Raw genomic sequence first — 21,593 nt, 5'->3', positions numbered from 1 at the left:
CGGGTTTCTGGGCCAAAATATTTGACTGGTATTCTAAAGCCTACAAAATAACCCTTCAGCCGGAGGCAGAAATCGCAATCTTTGGTTGCTCAGAGTCCTCTCTGAACTTTCCTACAGCTGTGCAACAGTCTCTGACACAGGGGACTATTGTCGCCAAGAAACTCATTCTGCAGGAAAGGAAGTCCTCCTCTACTCCTACTTTTGAGCCGTGGTTGGCGGACATGATCTTCGTTATACGAATGGAGAGACTCAGTTTCCTGCGGACCAACTCACTTGGAACGTTTTCGGTTATCTGGGACCCGTTTTTGGCCTACCTTGATGAGGTTAGGGGCGACCACTGAGACTTGCCCAGCTGTTTTTCATGAACCCCTTGCGTGAAATCCCATGTATGACATCTCTTAGAAGCACATCCTCTAGCAGCTGGTAGCACCATGTTGTAACATTGAAATGTTGAATATTGTGTTTTTTTTTCTCTTTCTCTCCTTCTTTTCCTGTATCTGTTTGTTTGTTTTTTGATGTTCTGAAAACTGAAAATAAAATATTGGAAAAAAAACTTAAGAAAAGAAATTGTCTTAAACTGTCTATAGCAGTGGTTCCCAACCTTTTTACACCAAGTACCACCTGAGAAGGTAGTTGGCTCTCCAAGTACCACCATATGACCGACGTTAAAATACAGTCTATTCAGCTATGCACAGTTCACGCAGGAGGCAAATTTATTCCAACCTGCAGCCTATGTGCAACCTGCAGCAGCTGCACTTGTGCTGGGTTGACTGCTGTCTTCACCTCCTTGTGCTTCATCGTTGCTGCTCTCCTCTACTACAGCTCCTTTACGATTCCCTCCCGTTTTGATCCACTTTAGCATCCCTCCTCATCTTTGTTCACCACTTGTGTAACCATGCGGGGCGGGCAGGTAATTGTGCATGCGCAACAGGTATAGTGTCCGTCAGAAACAAATATTTGTTTCTAAATCTCAAGACAACAAAATAAACCTCAATTTCAATGATCACAAGTTTATTTTCATTCGTAGTATTATTTTGATAAACATGTCTTACAATTGATTTTAAAGTTGGGTTTATTTCATAATTTAAACATTGGGATTCCAGGGATCAAGTACCACCAGCAGGGGGGGGCGCAAGTACCACCTACCTTGAGAAACACTGCCAATAATATTAATAATTATTATTATTATTTCACTTTCACATGTTTGAAAACTACTACTAATGACCACCATGGATTTTGCACAAAAACTAAAAAAAGAAAAAAAAGAAAAAAAAGAAAAAAAAATTTTTTACCGTACTTTTCGGACTATAAGCCGCGGCTTTTTCCCCATTTTTCGGCCCTGCGGCTTATATAACGGTGCGGCTAATCTATGGATTTTTACAGCTAACAGCCACTAGGGGACCTCCTAAATCTATGGATTTTGGTACGAGAGACAGAACGAGAGCAAGACTGACAGACCCTGATTGGATGATGTTGCAAAAAATGTGCCTCGCGACCTGCTTGGAGCACTGAGCCACTACGCTCTCTCAGCCACTACTGTAAAACACCCTCCCTCCTCTCACCCTCCCTCGCTCCGGGGGAAAAATGGCGGCAATTGAGCCAGAAAGACAGTCTGAATGAAATTGAATGTAACGTTCCCAATTCTATGTATTACATTCTAAAAAAGTAACGGCAACATTTTGGAAGGCTAAAGCCTGGATTATGCTTGACGCTTTGGCCGGCCGCACGGAAATGAGAGACACGGAATCCGACGAGGAAACGTGTGGAGCTTGTATACTCTGTGTGGGTTTCTGCAGGCGGAATTGAGTGCGAGTCTTAAAAAAAACTCCACTTTGTCCGCCCGTCCGCGTAGTTACAAATTTCGGCGTGCGCACGGCCGCTCGAAAACCGTCCGCACGGAGCCTTGCGGAGCGGCATGTCTGCTGATTTGACGTCACTTTTCCGCACGGACACTCGCGTTCCTCGCTGATGCGGAAAGCATAATGAGACCTTAAGCCACACAACTAGCTTGTTGTAATCTAACATCATGCTTCAAAAGATGGAGAACTGGCTGTGTTACGACGATGAGGGTAAGGACTCAAAACGGTCTCCGCTGATAAGACACGGAGATCTCTGTTACAGGCAGGCGCTACGCCTCCTCCTGGTTGGTAATTAAACATTAAAACACCTGCGGCTTATAGTCCAGTGCGGCTTATATATGTAACAATCATTCAATTTAGCTGCTGCGGCTTATATTCAGGTGCGCCTTATAGTACGGAAAGTACGGTAATTTTCACAGAGCCTTCCAAGTACCACCAGCAGGGGGCGCAAGTACCACCTACGGTACGCGTACCGTAGGTTGGGAACCACTGGTCTATAGCAACACTCGGCCACAAGGAAAATGTTTCAAGGCTTGTTACTGTATGAAGAAAAGCTGATATTCTGTCTACTGTCCCCTGGTCGGTGCTACACTAATGCTAACATTGCTAACGGCTAACGTAGGCTCAGGTCTGGCTGCCAAATGACAATAAGAGTGCCACCCCCTCTCCCTGTCCATGGGATTTCTTCCGCCATTCATTTTTCCATAGACCTTGTGTAAAATGCTTATAAAAAAATGTAAAATTTGACTCTTAAAAACAAATGGCGGGGGGGGGCTGGGAATTTTGACGAAAAGTCGACTTTAGCCCAGCGAATTTCAACTAGTGTTTTTGCTAGAAATGCCCATCCCTACTATTACTATTACTACTACTACTTGGACCCCGTCATCGCCGCTTGCGGCTATATTATTATTATACAAACTCTGCACCACGCGATGCTGTGTCCGGCCTGTGTTTGTTTGCGTGTCTGTCTGCCTGTCTTACCAATACGGTGTCCGGCCTGTCTGCTGATAGCAGCAGTAGCCTGGATGTAGGTTCTGGTGGTGGACATGTTGTCATTTCGGCCCAGCTCGGTCAGAAGATGCTCGATCAGGTCGATGAAAACCAGGTTCCCACAGGACATCACCAGGTGTCCCAGAGCCATGATGGTCCTCTGAAACACACACACACGCACAGGTTAAAAATCACACCCAGGGCTGAAGTAAGCAGTACTACAAACGGGCAGCCTTTCTGGTCCTTGAAGCTTGCTTGTCACTCAACTGGAAATTATGTCATGCAATCATCTAGTATAAGATTATCTTCCTCGAACAACTGTGATTATTAGGGCTGTGGCGATTCACTTATCTCCCGATTCGATACTATCACGATTCTTGGGTGCCGATTCGATTTATATTGCGATTCTTAAGTATTGCGATTCTACGATTATTGCGATTCGATATTACGATTTATTGCGATTTTTGTTTATTTTTTTATTTTATTTTTTCAGTTTGTTTGCTTTTTTACACTAGATTAGAACATGGGAAAAGTTGAATCATACACTAGAGACTGTATATTATATATCATGAGTAGGGCTGGGCGATATAGTTAAAAACAGGGGCGGACTGGGATCATAATTCAGGCCGGGCATTAGATACCAAGCAGGCCAGGCCGATATGGGCCGACGCACGTGAAATTTGGGTCGTTTGAAGCCCAATTTGGGCCGTTTGAAGCCAGATTTGGGCCGTTTGAAGTCCAATTTTACAATGAGACACTTTAACCCTGAAGTGTAATTATTACTTCAGACTAACTAATAAAGTAATAAAACCACTAGTAAACCAGTAGGCGGTGCCTGGCCTGCTGTTCAGTGAGTGGCCTGATTGCAAGCACCCAAAAAAAAAAAAAAAAAAAAAAAAAATTGATTATCGATTCTGGAATAAAAGATCGATTCAAAAAATCGTGACATTAAAAATCGCGATACTTAGGTGAATCGATTTTTCCCCCCATCCCTAGTGATTATATTAAGTGCTAAATTCCTAGGCTCGTCTGCTGCCTCACCCGCCCTGCAGCTCGCCGAACTGGCCCTGCAGCCCGCATAAGCAGCTCACCGCTGCACGGGCTCGCATACACAGCTCGGCCACTCAGCGGCCTCGCCCGCAGCTCGGCTGCCGCGTAGCCTCGCCTGCTCTATTGGCATGTCATAGACATTGGATATCATCAGCGGGACAAAACATTGAAACAGAAACAAACAGCCCATTCATTGATGACAGTGTCACTGTGGGACACTAGCCTCTTCTAAACATGAAGTCTGGATCATGTCCGGCTAGCCAGAGCAGGATATTTTCCGGTTTTACCTTTGTAGACATGAGGAGTCTGTGTTTAGAAACAGCTGGAAATGGTCCGTATTCTCTCTGCCAGTGGGCGGGGGTAGGGGGTGCGGTAGCGTGTATCGATAACAAGAAATGTCATATGGAAACAGCTTTAGCGAATCTGTAACCAAACTCCATTCAAAAACATGCCGTTTTAACAGAGGATCCATTCTGACCATTCAGGCAATAACGAGGGGTAGCAATGTGCCAATAATGAGGGCTTGCCTTTGTTACATCGGCCAAAAGCCGCGCAGTCAAAATAGTGGTCGCACCGTCGTCAATCACTGTGGGTGATTTATTTTTCAAGTGGCATTCAAGTCATATCTAGGGCTGTGAATCTTCACTGGCCTCACGATTCGATTACGATTCATCTGTCAACGATTCGATTCGATTCGATTAAACGATGCATCACGATGCATCGCGATGCATCTTAACACATTGAGTGCCAGCCATGTTTTCATTCCTGTAGGTAAGTTGTGCCAGGGGTGTTTTTGACGATTCTGGCTCATTTTAGAACAGCCGAGGATTCTTTTCTGTTAAGAATTCATGAACACCAATCATCTAAAAATAACTAATAGAATGTGTGCTTTCTCTGTCTAAAAGAGTTAGTTTGCAGAGTTAGTAGTTATGTAGATATTAGCCGTTGAGTACAGCATGGTTTCAGCGTCTGGAAATTTATTCAGAGATAAATGGCTTTTTGTGAAACAGTCACTTTAACCATTCATTTTTGGCATCAGTAAGACCGTCAGACATTCTAAACAATAGTTTTGAACAGTAATTTCCTCCATAACAACAGGAAACACCCCTCTCATTCAAACTCCTCCCTCCGTGTGTCTTCTCCTCCTTCCTCCTGGCTCTAACAGCGGGCGTGTCAGAAGCGCGTTGTGCTGCCTGCCTGTCTGTCTGCGTGCCTGCCTGCCTGCTTGCCTGCGTGCGGGGACGAGTCTGAAATGGATTACTGTAAAATCGCCAAGCCATTTCCTTGAATGGCTTGCTCCCGCGGTGTGTGTGTGTGTGTGTGTGTGTGTGTGTGTGTGTGTGTGTGTGTGTGTGTGTGTGTTCGCGCGTTGCTCCGCGGCTCTGGGGGGGAGGGGATCTCTGTCCGTTCTGTGTGTGTGTCTCCGGGCTTCTGACTGTAAAATCGCCAAGCCATTTCCGCGGGAGGCGGCTGCTTTTGGTGTACGGGTCCCGTGGCTGTGGCTTCTCTCTGTATCTGTCGCCACTTAGTGGTCGGTAAAATAGATTACACACATGCTCTTGCTCCTATAGTTATCTCGAAGATGTAAAAGGGGTTGATTGATGTCCCACCGTCAAAAAAACATGTAAGACGAGTTATTTCGGCTCTGGCACTTAAGCGTTGGATTATGTAAGACGAATTATTTCGGCTATGGCACTTAAGGTGTTAAATCGATGCATCACTTTTTCCGCAATACATGATTTATTTTTTCTCACTTTCTTTTTTCTCACTGTGTGGCTACTTTTAAAATAAAAGTGCATTTGGAATTGCATTCTATTATGATCCATAATTAAAATAAACGACTGCATGTACTTACATTCTATTTTATTTGATTATAAAAAAAATAATAATCGATTTTTGATATTTGTTAATCGATGCAGAATCGTGCACGTCCGCATCGCGATGCATGTTATAATCGATTATTTTTGACACGCCTAGTCATATCTAACTAGTTTTCAATTTATTTCTCCCCACAAAAGTTAGGCTAGGCCCATGTCTCATAGGCTGTCAGTCAGTCAGCTCCTCTCCGCAGCTGTGTTAGCTTGCCAGTCACAACACTGGCTGCCTCACGAGTCAAAATACTTGGCTGCATCCAACTCGAGACAACTTTTCAGACCCTCCTGGAGACAATCTTTATCAGAAGAGACTAACGTTAGCGACAAATCTGGAGACTTTTTCTGACATGGGATTAACATTACCAGCAAGCAGCAGTAAGCAGGCAATGAGGATAGCTGGGTAAGTCCCGCTAGCATCGATGCTGTTTGCAAAGTACCCGAGCGCAGCTGAAGCACATGGCTAATTATTAATATGGATGTTAACGTCCATATTAATTAGCCATGTGCTTGCGCGATGACATCGTGTATTGGCGATGTCAAAGGGTGGCGATTGACTTCCTTGATCTGCTTCCCAGCAGCGCATCCGCTAAGTTTGAAGTCGATCGGATAAACGGTTCTCGAGATAAACCGCTTTTTGTGTTGCCAGTAGGTGGTGCTATGTTGACTGGGATGAAAGTTGGGAGTGCAATACGGTGAGTTCCCAGCAGCACAGCCCCCAATTTGGAAGTCGATCGGACGAAGTTCGGTTCTTGATATAAACTGGTTTTTGTGTTGCCAGTACATGTAGGTGGCGCTGTGCCGAATTGCACAAAATTCAGCACCACATTGTCGGGTTCCCATGAGTGCATTCCACAAATTTGAAGTCGATCGGATGAACGGTTCGCACTATGCCGAATTTCACGAAATTCGGCACCACATCCGTTGGGTTCCCATCAGCGCATTCACGGTTGCTCGAGTGACATCACTGATGACATCACAACTGCCTGAGTGACATCACAGTTGATCAATTGCGTAACATCATTTTCAGTTGAGTGACATTTTTTTCTTCCCCCCCCCCCCCCCCCCGATTTTTCATCCCATTTTTATCCCCCATTAGTGCTAATCCAATTTATTTATCCTGGTTGCTGCTCCACCCTCTGCCGATCTGGGGAGAGCTGAAACTGGCTCCATGCTTCCTCCGAGACATGGGCAGTTAGCCAGCCGCTTCTTTTCACCTGACAGAGGAAGCTTCACCGGTAGGACATACTGTAGCACGTGGGAGGTTCACGCTATTCCAACCAGTTGCCCTCCCTCTGAACAGGCGCCCTTAACGACCAGAGGAGGAACCACATTAGCAACCATGATATTGCATGTTTTTGTGAAGGGGGTTCCTATATGAAGGAAGGGAGGCACGGGGAGAACATGAAAACTCCACACAGAAAGGCCCTTTTGACGACCCCACCCGGGCAGTGGGCACTCGAGGACATGCGGACGGGCACGCACTCCTTCAGCGTTCACAGCGTCCCAGGTGGGAGTCGAACCCAGGACCTTCGAGCTGTGAGGCGACAGCGCTTACCACTGCTACCCCTGTTGAGTGACATTTCTGTCATAAATCGTGACGGACACCGCCCACCGCCACAGACGGACAGAAACCACTTAGCCAATTTTACCAATTTTAACTAATAAGAACAAGAAGAAAATTGCTTAAGTGACATCACTGATGACATCACAACTGCCTGATGACATCACAGTCGAGCAATTGGGTGACATCACTTCACCCACACACCCTCTTCCTTGTCGCCTTGTTCCAGACCCAAATCCAGACCCAAATCTCGGGAATTGTCCCCCGCACACATAAACACAAATCTGCCCCCACACACAGGTGTTAACACACAGTCACTTATAGAAGCGGCTGCACTGCTTAAAAACACACAGACAGGGTAGACAGAATCATGATGGTCCTCTGAAACACACATGCACACATTACACACAGACAGGTTAGAAATACACACAGACAGATCAGACAGACAGGTTAAAAACACAGACAGGGCACAGACGTACCTTCCTGACAGCCAGTCTGGGGGAGGTGAGCTGAGGCAGCAGACAGCTCAGGATGGACGGGTGGAAGTTCACCAGCAGACCTCCTTGCCTAAATACAGACAGACACACAGACAGACAAGTGAGTGCATGTGGCCCCATTAGCAGTGATTTGATTGGCTGTAATTCTTAACGTGATAGATAGTACAGCAATGAGATAGCAGGCCAGCCAGACAGGTACCTGCAGAGCATGTCAGCCATGATGTCTAGCGCCTCCAGCTGGACAGACACGTCTTCTTGCTTGGCGATGGCGCTGGTCAGACGACCCGTTATCTTCTTACACACACTGGCTGCTAGAGCAGAGCCTGAGATACAGACAAGCAGAGAGATAGACAGGCAGAGCGACAGACATAGGCAGAGAGTAGTATTAGTAGTAGCATCCTCAACGCTGGAGACAGGAAGACATTTTAAACCATTTCCATATTCCAGGACTTGCATTAAATTATTCTAGAGTAGTCAAGTAGCCCACAAACAAAATCTAAATAAATAAAGAATATAGTGTGAAAAACACCCAAGACAAAATGTGGGTAGGGGTCCGTGTCCAACTGGAAACACACAAGCAGAACCAAAGTTTGGCTAACGCTAAACTAATACTGTAGGCCCGTGGGTCTCAAACTTTTTGAGCTTCAGTACCCCCTTTCCCTAATTTCTGAATCCAAGTACCGGTACCCCCTTTACCTGACTACAACATTTTGCTTGGAAAATGGCAAGATAAAAATATAGCTAGGTTAAAACAATAAAGTGGGCATGTCTGTAAAGGGGAGACTTGTGAGTACTCATAGAACCCATTCTCACTCAGATACCTTGGGTTGAGAGGCTAAAATGTAGGGCTGCCCCCCTCCTGGTCGATTGGTCGGTCGACGTGCTCTTGGTCGACGAGATTCACGTTGGTCCAACAATCGCTGGTGTTAATAATTTCATAGGAGACATTCAATTTCATAAAAAGAAAAGCGATCCGGAACGAAGTTAACGTGCCGCCGAAGCACACAGGAAGTGATCCAGGCTAGAGAGGCTAACCATAAGGCTCTTTCACACACAGATCGCGCAAAAATTGCCGTTTAGGAGTCCCGCAAAGACCGCACCCTCACCACAGAAATTGCTTTCACACAGAGCCAAGCAGCACGGCCACATTCCCGTGCTGTGGTGTACTTTCAGGTGAAATCCCCTGCTCCCGGATTGAAAGGCGAGCGGAGGGATTTCCAGCTCCTCCTAGCCCAAATGAATATTTTCATAGGTTAGTGTAGCCTAGGCTACTGTATGATGAACAAATTCATTCAACAACAAGACTTCCCTCCTCCTAGTCCGCTGAGCAGGGAGGATAGGTGCACTCGCATGGTGGGCGGGCAGATCGATATGGTGTCCTACTAAAATGGAACGATACACGACTGCCCGCATATCAAACAGCTGCAGTCTGCATAACGTTCGTCGGGGGAATAGTATAGGCTATAAATGCACATGACTACTTAACGTTAGTAGTTTTTGTAAGGGAATGCACAGAGCTGATTTCGAGAGGGAATATCCTCAGACCAACTCGCCACAGACAGCTATAGCCCTCTGAAGCTTATTATTATATCCATTAATTTTACCTACTAATGTCAACATCGTTTGAGCATAAAGCCTAACCGCACGGAGCATTCCTCCTGGCGTCCCTGCAGTCATGATTGTATAGGCTACTTTTTTTACTTTCACTCCTGCACTTTCTTGATACATGAGGTGATTTCCCCTGTAATTTTTTTATGAATGAGCTGACCATTCCCACCTTTTCCGGCTCGCTGCGACGACGCTTTCAAATGGAGGCGGGTTGCCAGGTAACCCGGCACTGTTACTACCTCCCGTCGCGGGACAAAAGGCGTAAAACAATTGTCCACCAAAGCGCGTTCACGACTTTCACATCGGAGGCGCGAATCCTATTTTCCGTGCATTTTTCGGCTTTCAAGGCCGGTGTGAAAGAGCCTATAGTTAGCAGGCTATCCAGACTGAAAGGAGAGCAACCAGCAGAGCGATGGAATTAACAATTAAATTGCTCAGCTATCAGCACAAACAATGGACACGTTTCAGCACGCAGCCACCATCAGCTGTTAACGAGGTGATAACGAGCGGATAACGTTACGTTATGCAGTACACACCTTATCCACAGAGATCCACTCCAACTCCGATAATGTTAGACAGACTGTTACTGGAATAAATCGCAAAAGCTGTCTAGCGATCCTTTCTGCCAACTAATTAACCATGCCACGTGTGCTAACGTTACATAACCATCACCATCGCACACGGTTTCTGAGAACCGAAAGCTGTTTCCCATTAGCTGAATATGGCCAGGTGTTGCACGGCACGCTGATCAGTCTGTCCATTCCGGTAACGTTACAACGCTGCAAATAGCTTTTATTTATAATTATCAGCTATCAGGTATAGTGCGCTCAGTAGTCAGTGCACTGCACAAAATAAGAAAAAAAGTACACTGCAAAAAACGAACAAAAAAGTACACTGCCATTTATTTTTATTTTTTTTAGACCCCATTTCGACCAATGGATTGGTCGGAGCTGTGGTCGATTTCTGGTCGACCAGGATAATCTTTGGTCGAGGGCAGCCCTACTAAAATGTAGCCTGCCTTTGGAGTGTTATTTAACCCCCTTCCCGACAAGGTAGCATGAGATGATCCCAATGACAATGGATGCCTTAGGTGTGTGTAGTTACCACTGGAGGCGGGTTAGGTGTGTGTAGTTACCACTGGAGGCGGGTTAGGTGTGTGTAGTTACCACTGGAGGCGGGTTAAGTGTGTGTAGTTACCACTGGAGGCGGGTTAGGTGTGTGTAGTTACCACTGGAGGCGGGTTAGGTGTGTGTAGTTACCACTGGAGGCGGGTTAGGTGTGTAGTTACCACTGGAGGCGGGTTAGGTGTGTGTAGTTACCACTGGAGGCGGGTTAGGTGTGTGTAGTTACCACTGGAGGCGGGTTAGGTGTGTGTAGTTACCACTGGAGGCGGGTTAGGTGTGTGTAGTTACCACTGGAGGCGGGTTAAGTCTGTGTAGTTACCACTGGAGGCGGGTTAGGTGGTTAGGTGTGTGTAGTTACCACTGGAGGCGGGTTAGGTGTGTGTAGTTACCACTGGAGGCAGGTTAGGTGTGTGTAGTTACCACTGGAGGCGGGTTAGGTGTGTGTAGTTACCACTGGAGGCGGGTTAGGTGTGTGTAGTTACCACTGGAGGCGGGTTAAGTGTGTGTAGTTACCACTGGAGGCGGGTTAGGTGTGTGTAGTTACCACTGGAGGCGGGTTAAGTGTGTGTAGTTACCACTGGAGGCGGGTTAGGTGTGTGTAGTTACCACTGGAGGCGGGTTAGGTGTGTGTAGTTACCACTGGAGGCGGGTTAGGTGTGTGTAGTTACCACTGGAGGCGGGGGGCAGCTCTCCGATCACAGTCTTCAGGCCAATGGAGGAGATGTCTCTGAGCTGCTCTTTGTCTGACAGCATGTTGGTGCACAGAGTGTCCACGATGGTCTCCACCTGGTACTCCTTTACTTTACTGACCAGAGGCCCCAGGCTACGAAACAAACACACCCAATGTTAAACACACACACACACGCACGTGTGCACTCACGCACACACACACACGCACGCACGCGCACGCACGCACGCACGCACGCGCACACACACACACACACACACACACACACACACACACACACACAGTGTCCACGATGGTCTCCACCTGGTACTCCTGTACTTTACTGACCAGAGGCCCCAGGCTACGAAACAAGCACACCGAACCAGTGTTAACTCATTCATGGCCAAAGACGTCTTTGACGTGTTATCAGGAATAGCCCAGAGGGCCAATGACGTGTTTGACGTGTTTTTGTTTTTATTAGTACAGCGCGTAGTTCAAAGACTTCCCCAGCCTGTGACATGTTATCAGGTCCCTAGCCTCAAAGACAAGCCGACAACACGTTATCAAACACATACCGCAGCTGTTGTTTTGAAATGGAAGAGGAGGAGAAAACGGAGAAACGCTGCCTGTTGCATAGAGGAGAAACGCCATTGAAACACCCCTCGGCGCGCTGCGCTGGTCGCCTCTGCTGCAGGGCGAACCTGGATTGAGTTGTTCGCGCTAGTCAAACCAACATGATCGATCCGGTTCCAGCGCCTGGTCCCAAAGCCAAGCCGACCCCGTTCCTGTGTCGCAGCATTCGTCCCAGCCCGAACGAGAGGAGGAAAACGATGCAGAGGCAGAGGAGGCTAGACGCTGATCTCAGACCAGTTTGGTGTTCCCCTCCTATGCTAATTTGCGGGGCGATCAGTAGTGTTCCCTGGGAAGAGGTGCGATCCAGCAGCAGCTGTGGACAGAACTCTCTCTCTGTGTGTGTGTGTGTGTGTGTGTGTGTGTGTGTCTGTGTGTCTGTCTGTCTGTCTGTCTGTCTGTCTGTGTGTCTGTCTGCACACTCACTCACACTGAGTAAACTGTATTGTTGAATGTAAAAAAAAGCACTTCATGTATATATATATATATATATTTTTTTTTTGTCATTTGTGTCATAACGAATAATATTTACATGTCTGATGTCAATACAGTTCAAAATAAAAGAATTGAGAGCGAGTTCTGCCTGAGATTGTGTCTTTTACAAAAATTGCCTTTTCTCCTGTTTGTCTTCTCAGAGAGACCTTTTTGGTGAAAACAGGGTGTATATAAATGGCTATAAGTAGAGTACAGAACATGCTAAAAGCTCACTCATCTTCATTTTGAGGTATTGCAAATTACTTTGGTGCTAATAGATAATTTACTGTGGGTCTTGAAAGATGACCAACAATTATGAAAATCTTTGGCCCGTGCTAAATATTGGCAGTCCTAAACTGGCCATGAATGAGTTAATTTAATTGACGATAACGATGACGATTTTTTTTGTCAACGGCCCTTTTTTCTGTGGTGATCACGAGCTAAAAATAGATCCTGATAATAAAAACTATGACGAAATGTATGTGTATTTTTCGTTGACCAGATGAGACGAGACTAAAATGTTAGTGGTGGACTATCAGACAGACGCATCTTTCTTGATCTGTCTCAAACGTTAACAGAAAATAAACACTAAGCCCCCGTTCACACAGGATGCCGAAGCAACGCTCAACTTAAGCTCTACCTACGCTGAACCCACAAATTTCATTTAGGCGTCCTTGTTAACAGGTGAGGTCGTTCACACCACCCGCGCGTGTGTCACGCTGAAGCCATGCTCACGCCTTGCTCAAGAGATTGTTCAGGATTCACGCCTATTTTCCAAGTGTGACGCATGAAGCTTGAAGCTGCCAGGCATGAAGTGAATGGAAGTTGTGGGCGGGTTCAAGGCGCACCAAGTAGTGTTGGCAAAGCTGAACTTTGGATGAACTTTTGCTCCACCACCTGCGAGGGGGCAAAGCCGACTGAAGGAGAGGAGACTCCTATTTAATCAAAATGCTATTCACCAAAGTTTTTCTATATATCCTGTGTGCACTGAAGTCACAATGTTATAACCATATGTCACGTGAAACATGGAATAGGCAGGTCTCGTTAGATTAAGAGAAGTTCTGGAATTAGGGTAAAAGAAGCACTGTCCGAGTGCCTGTGCAGGAAATCCCCCGTTAATACACGGTTGGAGCACAAAGACCAGATATAGACTCCACAAGGGAGAGAGAGGTGTTAGGCAGGCCATTAGATTAAGAAATAAGTTCGGAATTAGGGTAAAAGAAGCACTGTCCGAGTGCCTTTATAGGTTTTATATATAAGTTAACACTTCTCCTTACAAAGCATACTATTATTGTCCATTACATTCTGTCCAATATAGATGACATCATTATCCAATGTACATTACCTTAATTTTCAACATGGAGTTCATTATACTCTCCCTATTTAAGTATCACTCTTGGCTTTTAACGATTTCTTATCTGAGATGGCCAACCTGTCTAAATGAAACCTGGTGTATCTCTGATATGTATCTTGTTCCCATCTAATGTGGCTCTGGTGGTCTCCTCTCTCTCCCTTGTGGAGTCTATATCTGTTCTTCGTGCTCCAACCGTGTTCTCACGGGGGATTTCCTGCACGGGCACTCGGACAGTGCTTCCTTTTCCCTAATTCCGAACTTATTTCAAAATATGTACTGGGTGATTCTACTATATAGGTTAGTAAAATTCTTTCACCCTGGAGGGAAAAAGTGCCGTCAGGCCACCTGTATCGGTAGCCTGCCCACCCGATGTTCGGGGAGGAGGGGGTAGAGGTCCTAGATTAAGACCCGGAGGTGGACAAAGGATTAACGTGTTGTTACTCATCGGGGGGAACTTACGTGTCTGCCTTTTTACTCTGGGTATTTATAGTCGTATGGGATAGCCTCTATTAGGAAGAGATCCGCTGGTTATCACGGTCTCTCGCCTCCGTGATTTGGGAGTGCTCCGATGACGCTATTCTAGCTCTCAGGGGAGGGGTCATAGGTCAGAGGTCGCTCGCAAATCATTTCAGTAGGCGCTGAGAGGAAAAGAGAAGGCTTCTTGTGTGAACGGTTAGGCGTCAGTTCAGCTTGTGCCTGCTTCAAGCCTCAGTTCTACTTACGTTCGGCGTCCTGTGTGAACAAGGGCTAAGCACGTGGCTACTACTGGCTGACATCATCGGCACACGCAGCTTGCTGTGGAAGTTAAAGGGACAGTATGGTGTAGTGGTCGTTAGGGACATTATGTGGAAGTTAAAAAGGTCATCATGGTACTGTGGAAGTTAAAGGACATTATGGTACTGTGGAAGTTAAAGGACATTATGGTTGTGCTGGGCGATAAAACGATATTGAAAGATTTCACAATAAAATCTTCCACAATAACGTAGGACTGGGCGATAAAACGATAGCAATATATATCGCGATAGACACGTGATCAATACAATAAACTAGAACGACCGCAACGCGGACTTATGCCTCCGCCATTAGTTCATTCTTGAGTCCAAGTGGATGTTGGAGCCAAATTGGAAGAAATTGCATCAAGGCGTTTCTTTGCAGAATTGGATATTTGAGCCAAATGTGAAGAAATTTAGTCAAGGTGTTACTGAGATATGGCGTTACCGAGCTTGAAAATGGCATTTGTTAGGTCACAGTGACCTTGACCTTTGACCTTTGACCACCAAAATCTAATCAGATCATCCTTGAGCCTAAGTGAATGTTTAAGGCGAATCTGATGAAATTCCGTCAAGGCGTTCCTCAGATATCGCGTTAGCAAGCTTGAAAATGGCGTTCGAGAGGTCACAGTGACCTTGACCTTTGACCTTTGACCACCAAAATCTAATCAGATCATCCTTGAGCCTAAGTGAATGTTTAAGGCGAATCTGATGAAATTCCGTCCAGGCGTTCCTCAGATATCGCGTTAACAAGCTTGAAAATGGCGTTCGAGAGGTCACAGTGACCTTGACCTTTGACCTTTGACCACCAAAATCTAATCAGATCATCCTTGAGCCTAAGTGAATGTTTAAGGCGAATCTGATGAAATTCCGTCCAGGCGTTCCTCAGATATCGCGTTAACAAGCTTGAAAATGGCGTTCGAGAGGTCACAGTGACCTTGACCTTTGACCTTTGACCACCAAAATCTAATCAGATCATCCTTGAGCCTAAGTGAATGTTTAAGGCGAATCTGATGAAATTCCGTCCAGGCGTTCCTCAGATATCGCGTTAACAAGCTTGAAAATGGCGTTCGAGAGGTCACAGTGACCTTGACCTTTGACCTTTGACCACCAAAATCTAATCAGATCATCCTTGAGCCTAAGTGAATGTTTAAGGCGAATCTGATGAAATTCCGTCAAGGCGTTCCTCAGATATGGCGTTAACAAACATCCGTACGGACGGACATCCGTACGGACGGACGGGGACAACCCGGATCCAGGGCTGTAGTGGTGGCTAAACGCACGTAAACGGCGTTTACTTACCTTTTTCAATGCTCTGCAGCGTTTAGGCACCTTTTATGATCGTTTACTCACATGTTTAAATCGTTTACGCACACTTATTGCACAGGTTTTAACAAGTTCGAGTAAACTGTTGATGCGGAGACCACCACGCCAAGCACGTCACACACCAAAAGAAAAGAAAAAAGATTACACATGGGCATGGCACTCACCAGGGGATCCGCGAACCGTAGCCTATTTTTGTGGAGCGCTCCGCAGGAAAGGTACACGGCCCCGGTCACGTTGGTGCCTTTTATCGAGCTGCTTGCCTGCCCAGACAGCGCTCCCCTCAAACAACTTGCGGTGCCTGCCATTGTGCCAGCGATGCGCAATGCGTATTTGGAGACGTGCATTTGGATACCAGCTCATGGTGAGCTGAACATAGGTATTGGTTAAAAATGTGTGTCAGGAGTGGGGAAATCATAATAGGCTCACCGTTTTACAACTGAAGAGGGAATCACTGGTGTAAGAAACATGATTGATTTCCCGATCAAGTAACGTTTTGTAACGTTAGGTTCGTGCCAGTCGACTTGAATAGTCCAGGTGCTACTGTATAAAGCCAATATACGATCATGTTGAAAACTATCTAGAAACATACTGGTGTTTGTTATGCCGAGATCTGTAGGCTACCCCTGGCCTGGCTGCTGGCAAATTCACAAAATGTTTTATTATTCGCGAAACGCCAGAGAGGGCGAACTACGGCATGCAGGTGATTTTCTTCTTCACGCAATTAAGACAACGCGACAATTCTGACACAGAAGAAAGAAAATGGACATTCGTCAGTTTTTCACAAAACCGAAAAAACGAAGAATACAGGTTGCAAATGGTAAATTGCTTGTTAAATCAGTTAGTCAGATTATGCCTGACATTATTGTTGTCAAATGATTGAAGCTTGATGTGCTGAGCTCAATCAAGCTAATGTTATTAATTTGCAGTGCTCTGGCTAACGTCAGCACTGAATGCTATTGCTAACTGTTACTTTGAACATGCATTTGCAATGATTCTCTGGCTGGATATTAACTATTGTAAATGTGTCACAATGAATGCACTTTGTGTACAGAGAGAGATGCTGGCAATGGACTGGGGCAAGTGGAGATGGAGAAGGAGCAACAACCAGAAAGAGGTTTGTGACAGCACTAGGCTAGCTATAGCTAAATCATTCACAAAATGTTTATTAATCTTATAACAGCAACCATTTTGAGGTGTTAAAGCTGGTGTAACCAAGATCATTAATGCTGGTTCCATTCCATTTATGTGTGCCAGTGCCAGGGCCCTCATTAATGTTATTGGTTACACCTGCTTCACTTCCTGCTTTACCACATCAAAACTATTGCTGTGAAAATGGCCTATTTCATTCCCAAAGTACTTATGTGGATGTTCCACAATGAATGCACTCTGTGTACAGAGAGAGAGGCAGGCAATGATGGGCAGACGGGCGAGGTGGAGAGCCAACAACAGCAACACGGGCAGACGGGCGAGGTGGAGAAGGAACAACAGCCAGAGAAAGGTTTGTGTAACACACAGTATAGGCTAGCTAACTAAATATGCTAGCTAATTAAAAATAGACAATGCTCAAATAAGCAAAAATTCAGCTCTGACACAAATTAGCAATGCTGTCTTGCTATTCGACTACTGGCTAGAACAATGAATATTTATTTTATATAATTTATTGAGTATTTAATAGTGTGTACTCAATCATGTTCCTTGTATCAGTGAAGTAATCTGGATTCTGGAACGGATGTCAACACCATTTGCACATTTCCCTGGGCACCGGATAGATTCAAATATTAGCATGTGTGTTGCAGAGCATTCTGATGCAGAGATGATTTGATGAGGCAGAGGCAGTTTCCAGTAGCGAGGAAGATGAGGCAGAGGCAGTTTCCAGCAGCGAGGAAGATGAAGGAGCGACCCCAAGGAGGAAGGAAGACTATCCTCGCATTTGGAGTGTAAAACAGCAATTGCATTTTAAAGAACAATATCCTTGGCTGTTGATGAGTGGTGATAATGTTGGCTGTGTAACGTGCCAAAAGGTAAAATCACTAGGTGCAATAAGAGAAATGGGAATGACCATTTCAAAAGAGTGGTCAGAAACCAAGGTAACATATAGTCGCAATGGTAATCATCAGTATCAGTTGTCTTGTTTGAGAAGTAAAATATACAAACATGCTACATCTAAAAGCCACGAGAAGGCAGATACCATATGTAAAACAAAGTGCCCAATTGAGGCTGCTGTAGCCAAACAAGTAGCAGTTGACAAAGAAGCAACAGCCAAACTGTTCCGCACAGCATACTGCATAGCCAAAAACAATAGGCCATACACAGATTTTGAACAGCTAGTTTACCTGCAGCAGGCAAATGGGATTGGCATGGGCTCCACACTGCATTCAAGGTACACAGCAAAGAACATGGTTGACCACATGGCAAAGCAGATGAGGAAGAAAGTCATTCAAAACCTGATCAGCGAAAATGGTAGATTCAGCATCCTAATTGACGAGTCCACCACACTAAGCAAGAAGTCAGCATTAGTGGTCTACCTGACAGCAGTTCTTAAGGAACAGCCAACCGTCCTCTTCCTTGACTTAGTTGAACTGGAAAGCCAGTCAGCTGAGCCTATTACAGAAAGCTTGCTTGCTTGCCTGCACAATTGCGGCTTAGAGGAGAGTTTCATAAAACGCAACTTGATTGCCTTCGCTTCTGACGGTGCTAGTGTGATGCTTGGCCGCAGGTCAGGTGTAGCCACCCGCCTAAAACAAAGATACCCAGATTTAATTGTCTGGCACTGCCTTAACCATAGGCTTGAATTGGCGGTTGGGGACGCTGTGAAGGAGGTTACTAATGTGAATCATTTCACAGCATTTATGGACAAGCTCTATAGCCTCTACCATCGATCACCAAAAAACTGTCGCGAGCTTGCCGAGTGTGCTGAAGAGGTTGATGTGAGTCTCCAGAAAATAGGAAGGGTGCTCGATGTCCGTTGGGCTGCCAGCAGCTTTAGGACAGTGAAAGCTGTATGGAAATCATACAAGGCACTCCATGTCCACTTTCAAAATGCATCACAGGATGCCGCTCGGGATGAAAAAGAGAAGGCCACGTACAGAGGCTTAATGACCAAACTGGAATCACACCAGTTTTTGTGTGATTTAGGGCTTATGTACGATACACTTGAGGAAATTGCACACCTGTCCCTTAGCATGCAAGAACGAGGAATGAACCTCCCAAAAGTAGACAGGATCATGAAGAGAACAATTCGCCATCTCTCTTCTATGCTAATTGTTCCAGGTGAGAAAAGGCAGGAAGCACTCGATGCATCACAGAGGTCAGAATTCCATGGTATCTCCTTAACAAGCAACCCAAAGTTGAGGCAGATCGATTCAACAAAGTTCCTTGAATCACTGATCAGGAACATGGAACAGAGGTTATTCACAGTTCCATCAAAGACAGATTCCAATGACAAAAGCTTGCTTGAACATTTTCAGGTTTTAGATGAGGTGAACTGGCCAGACCCAATGTACGAAAGGTATGGAGAGGCTAGCATCAGACAGTTGGCTGGGCACTTTAATTTGGATGAAGTAAATACTCTTGAGGGATTCAGAGATTACAAAGACACCAAAGTCGCTCCAGGAAACTTGGCCCCATTACTCAATATCATTAATGTAATTCCTGTAAGCAGTGCCGAGTGTGAACGTGGATTTAGTTTGATGAACACAATAATAACCCCTCTTCGAAGCAGTCTCAAAATAGAGAGCGTCTCTGGACTCATGTTTGTGAATTTGAATGGCCCTCCATTGAACATGTGGAAGCCAGATTGTTACATTAGCTCCTGGTTATTGAAACACAGGACAGGAAATAGCACACAGGTTCGACCCTGTAATCTTGCAAAAGATAAGCGAAACGCGCAGGGAGCACTCTGGGAAATATTGGCTGACTAAAATTTAGTGGCCAGAGTGGCAGAACCACTTTTATTTCCATGTACAGTATGTTGTCTACCTACCTATCCTTGCCCAATGTGTTTGTGGACAGTTTGAATTATATATATATTGGTATTGAAGAATCTGTCTACATACCTTTAGCTATAAAGCTGAAGCTGACAATCACAGGTACAGTGTGTGTGAGAGAGAGAACTATATTACTCTTCAAACTGTATATACTGGGTTCATACAAGGTCCTTTAAAGTACCAACTGTATAATTTAACTTTTCATACCTGGAGAAATTCAACAAATGTTCAATAAATACATTTTACATTGATTGTTTAGGCCTAATTATTTGTAAAGTCACAACACATTAGAGATGTGTGTAGTTCTTCATAGATTTAGCCTCTTCATTTTGCTCTCAAATGCACCAGGTTGATGAACTTTACTTTAAAATGTACAAAATTTTCTTCCGGGGGAGAATCCCCCCGGACCCCCCTTGAGGGGCAAGGCCCATCCCATAGCCAGCTACTTTTTCTATCTGGCTGGCTACTCAGAAATGTGGGGGAACCCCCTGATATACCTTATAGGGCTATATGATTCAGATTAAGTTGTTCTATATACTCTCATATTTTGTCTTGTATATCGGTCACGGAAGCTTATTTATCCGCCGTTATAACACTGCCGGTGCCGCGTGAGAAAGCTGCCTCGAGTCAAAAGTATAGTTTACCCACTTTTTTTTTACCACTACAGCACTGCCCGGATCCATAATGCCTTCGGCCTGGCTTCGCCGGCGGAGGCATAAAAAATGGCTCAATAGAGGTCAATAGACTGCATGAAAAAAACAAGAGCGCTTCTCTGTAGCTATGGTCCATGGCTCATAAACACAGCCTATTATGTTCTTTGTTAATACAGCGTGCTACGAGTGACACGGAGACAACCAATCATTTACAGACAAACCCCGAGCGTGCACCCGCCCCAGCTCATAAACAGCCAATCATATCCCTTGACAATGGGCAGTGCTAGTGACGCGAACAGCAGGTTTGATCTCACCCGGCACCACACACCTCCAAGTGTATCAACAATAACACAGAAGAGAAAATGAGTGCAGGGAGAAGACGTGGAGGAAATTGTCAATACAAGAGATGCCGAAAGCAGAACACCGTTGTCTATAAACGTTACAAAGAATTCAATGTGAGTTTCAATTCATGTTAATGTAAATTGACAGCGTATTGAGCCCACTGTCTTTCTTGTGCGACACCAATTTCACAAATGCGGACATCTCCAACGTTACTTTGCGGAATGCGGTACAGCTCATTCACTGAATCACATAACGTTAAACAACCCTGAAATACACGTTACCAAACGTTCTTTTTTTGTTTGAGAAGGCTGCAAACGCTACGCTATGTCATCAAAATAAAACATCACCATATCTGTAAATTACTGCTTGCACTTGTGTATGTAAGTGGTTAAATGCAAACCTCCTTTTCTTCTCATGTTTTTTATTAATAAAAACGGGTCATTAAAAAGTAAAAACTATCAATTATCGATATCGACTGATATGAAATATTTTATATCTATATACTTTTTAGCCCAGCCCTACAACAACGATGATACATTTATGAGATGTAATTTTAATGAGCTGTAATCTTTTTTTTTACCAATCCCACAGCAGAGAAACAAGCGTGTGATACATCGACAGCCAATCACAGAGCAGAGAAACAAGCGTGTGATACATCGACAGCCAATCACAGAGCAGAGAAACAACTGCGTGCCTCCGCAATCTCAGCTCCTCCTCCCACCCAACAACAACAACTCAGTCTCACCGCACACGCAGCAGTCCGCTAAATGAGGAAATGATCAGTCCATTGAGTCCAAGCAAAGCGAGGGTCGCTGTACTCTAAAGTGC

General features: G+C 45.2%; 1 protein-coding gene across 1 annotated transcript in view; it reads right to left on the bottom strand.

Annotated features, from left to right (window-relative positions):
- Positions 1-21,593, bottom strand: part of cand1 (cullin-associated and neddylation-dissociated 1) — a 128,744-nt gene that overhangs the window by 88,602 nt on the left and 18,549 nt on the right. The window contains exons 4-7 of the mRNA XM_083652168.1: positions 11,232-11,386; positions 8,031-8,154; positions 7,814-7,901; positions 2,841-3,009 (exon numbers count right to left, since the gene is read on the bottom strand). Of these exons, the coding sequence (XP_083508294.1) occupies positions 2,841-3,009; positions 7,814-7,901; positions 8,031-8,154; positions 11,232-11,386 (536 nt within the window). The remainder of the gene's footprint in view (positions 1-2,840; positions 3,010-7,813; positions 7,902-8,030; positions 8,155-11,231; positions 11,387-21,593) is intronic.

The sequence above is a fragment of the Poromitra crassiceps genome (assembly GCF_964638095.1).
Source record: "Poromitra crassiceps genome assembly, chromosome: 2".
Classification (NCBI taxonomy): domain Eukaryota; kingdom Metazoa; phylum Chordata; class Actinopteri; order Beryciformes; family Melamphaidae; genus Poromitra; species Poromitra crassiceps.
Note: the sequence above shows the minus strand (reverse complement) of the source record. Positions and strands in the feature narration are given on the sequence as shown.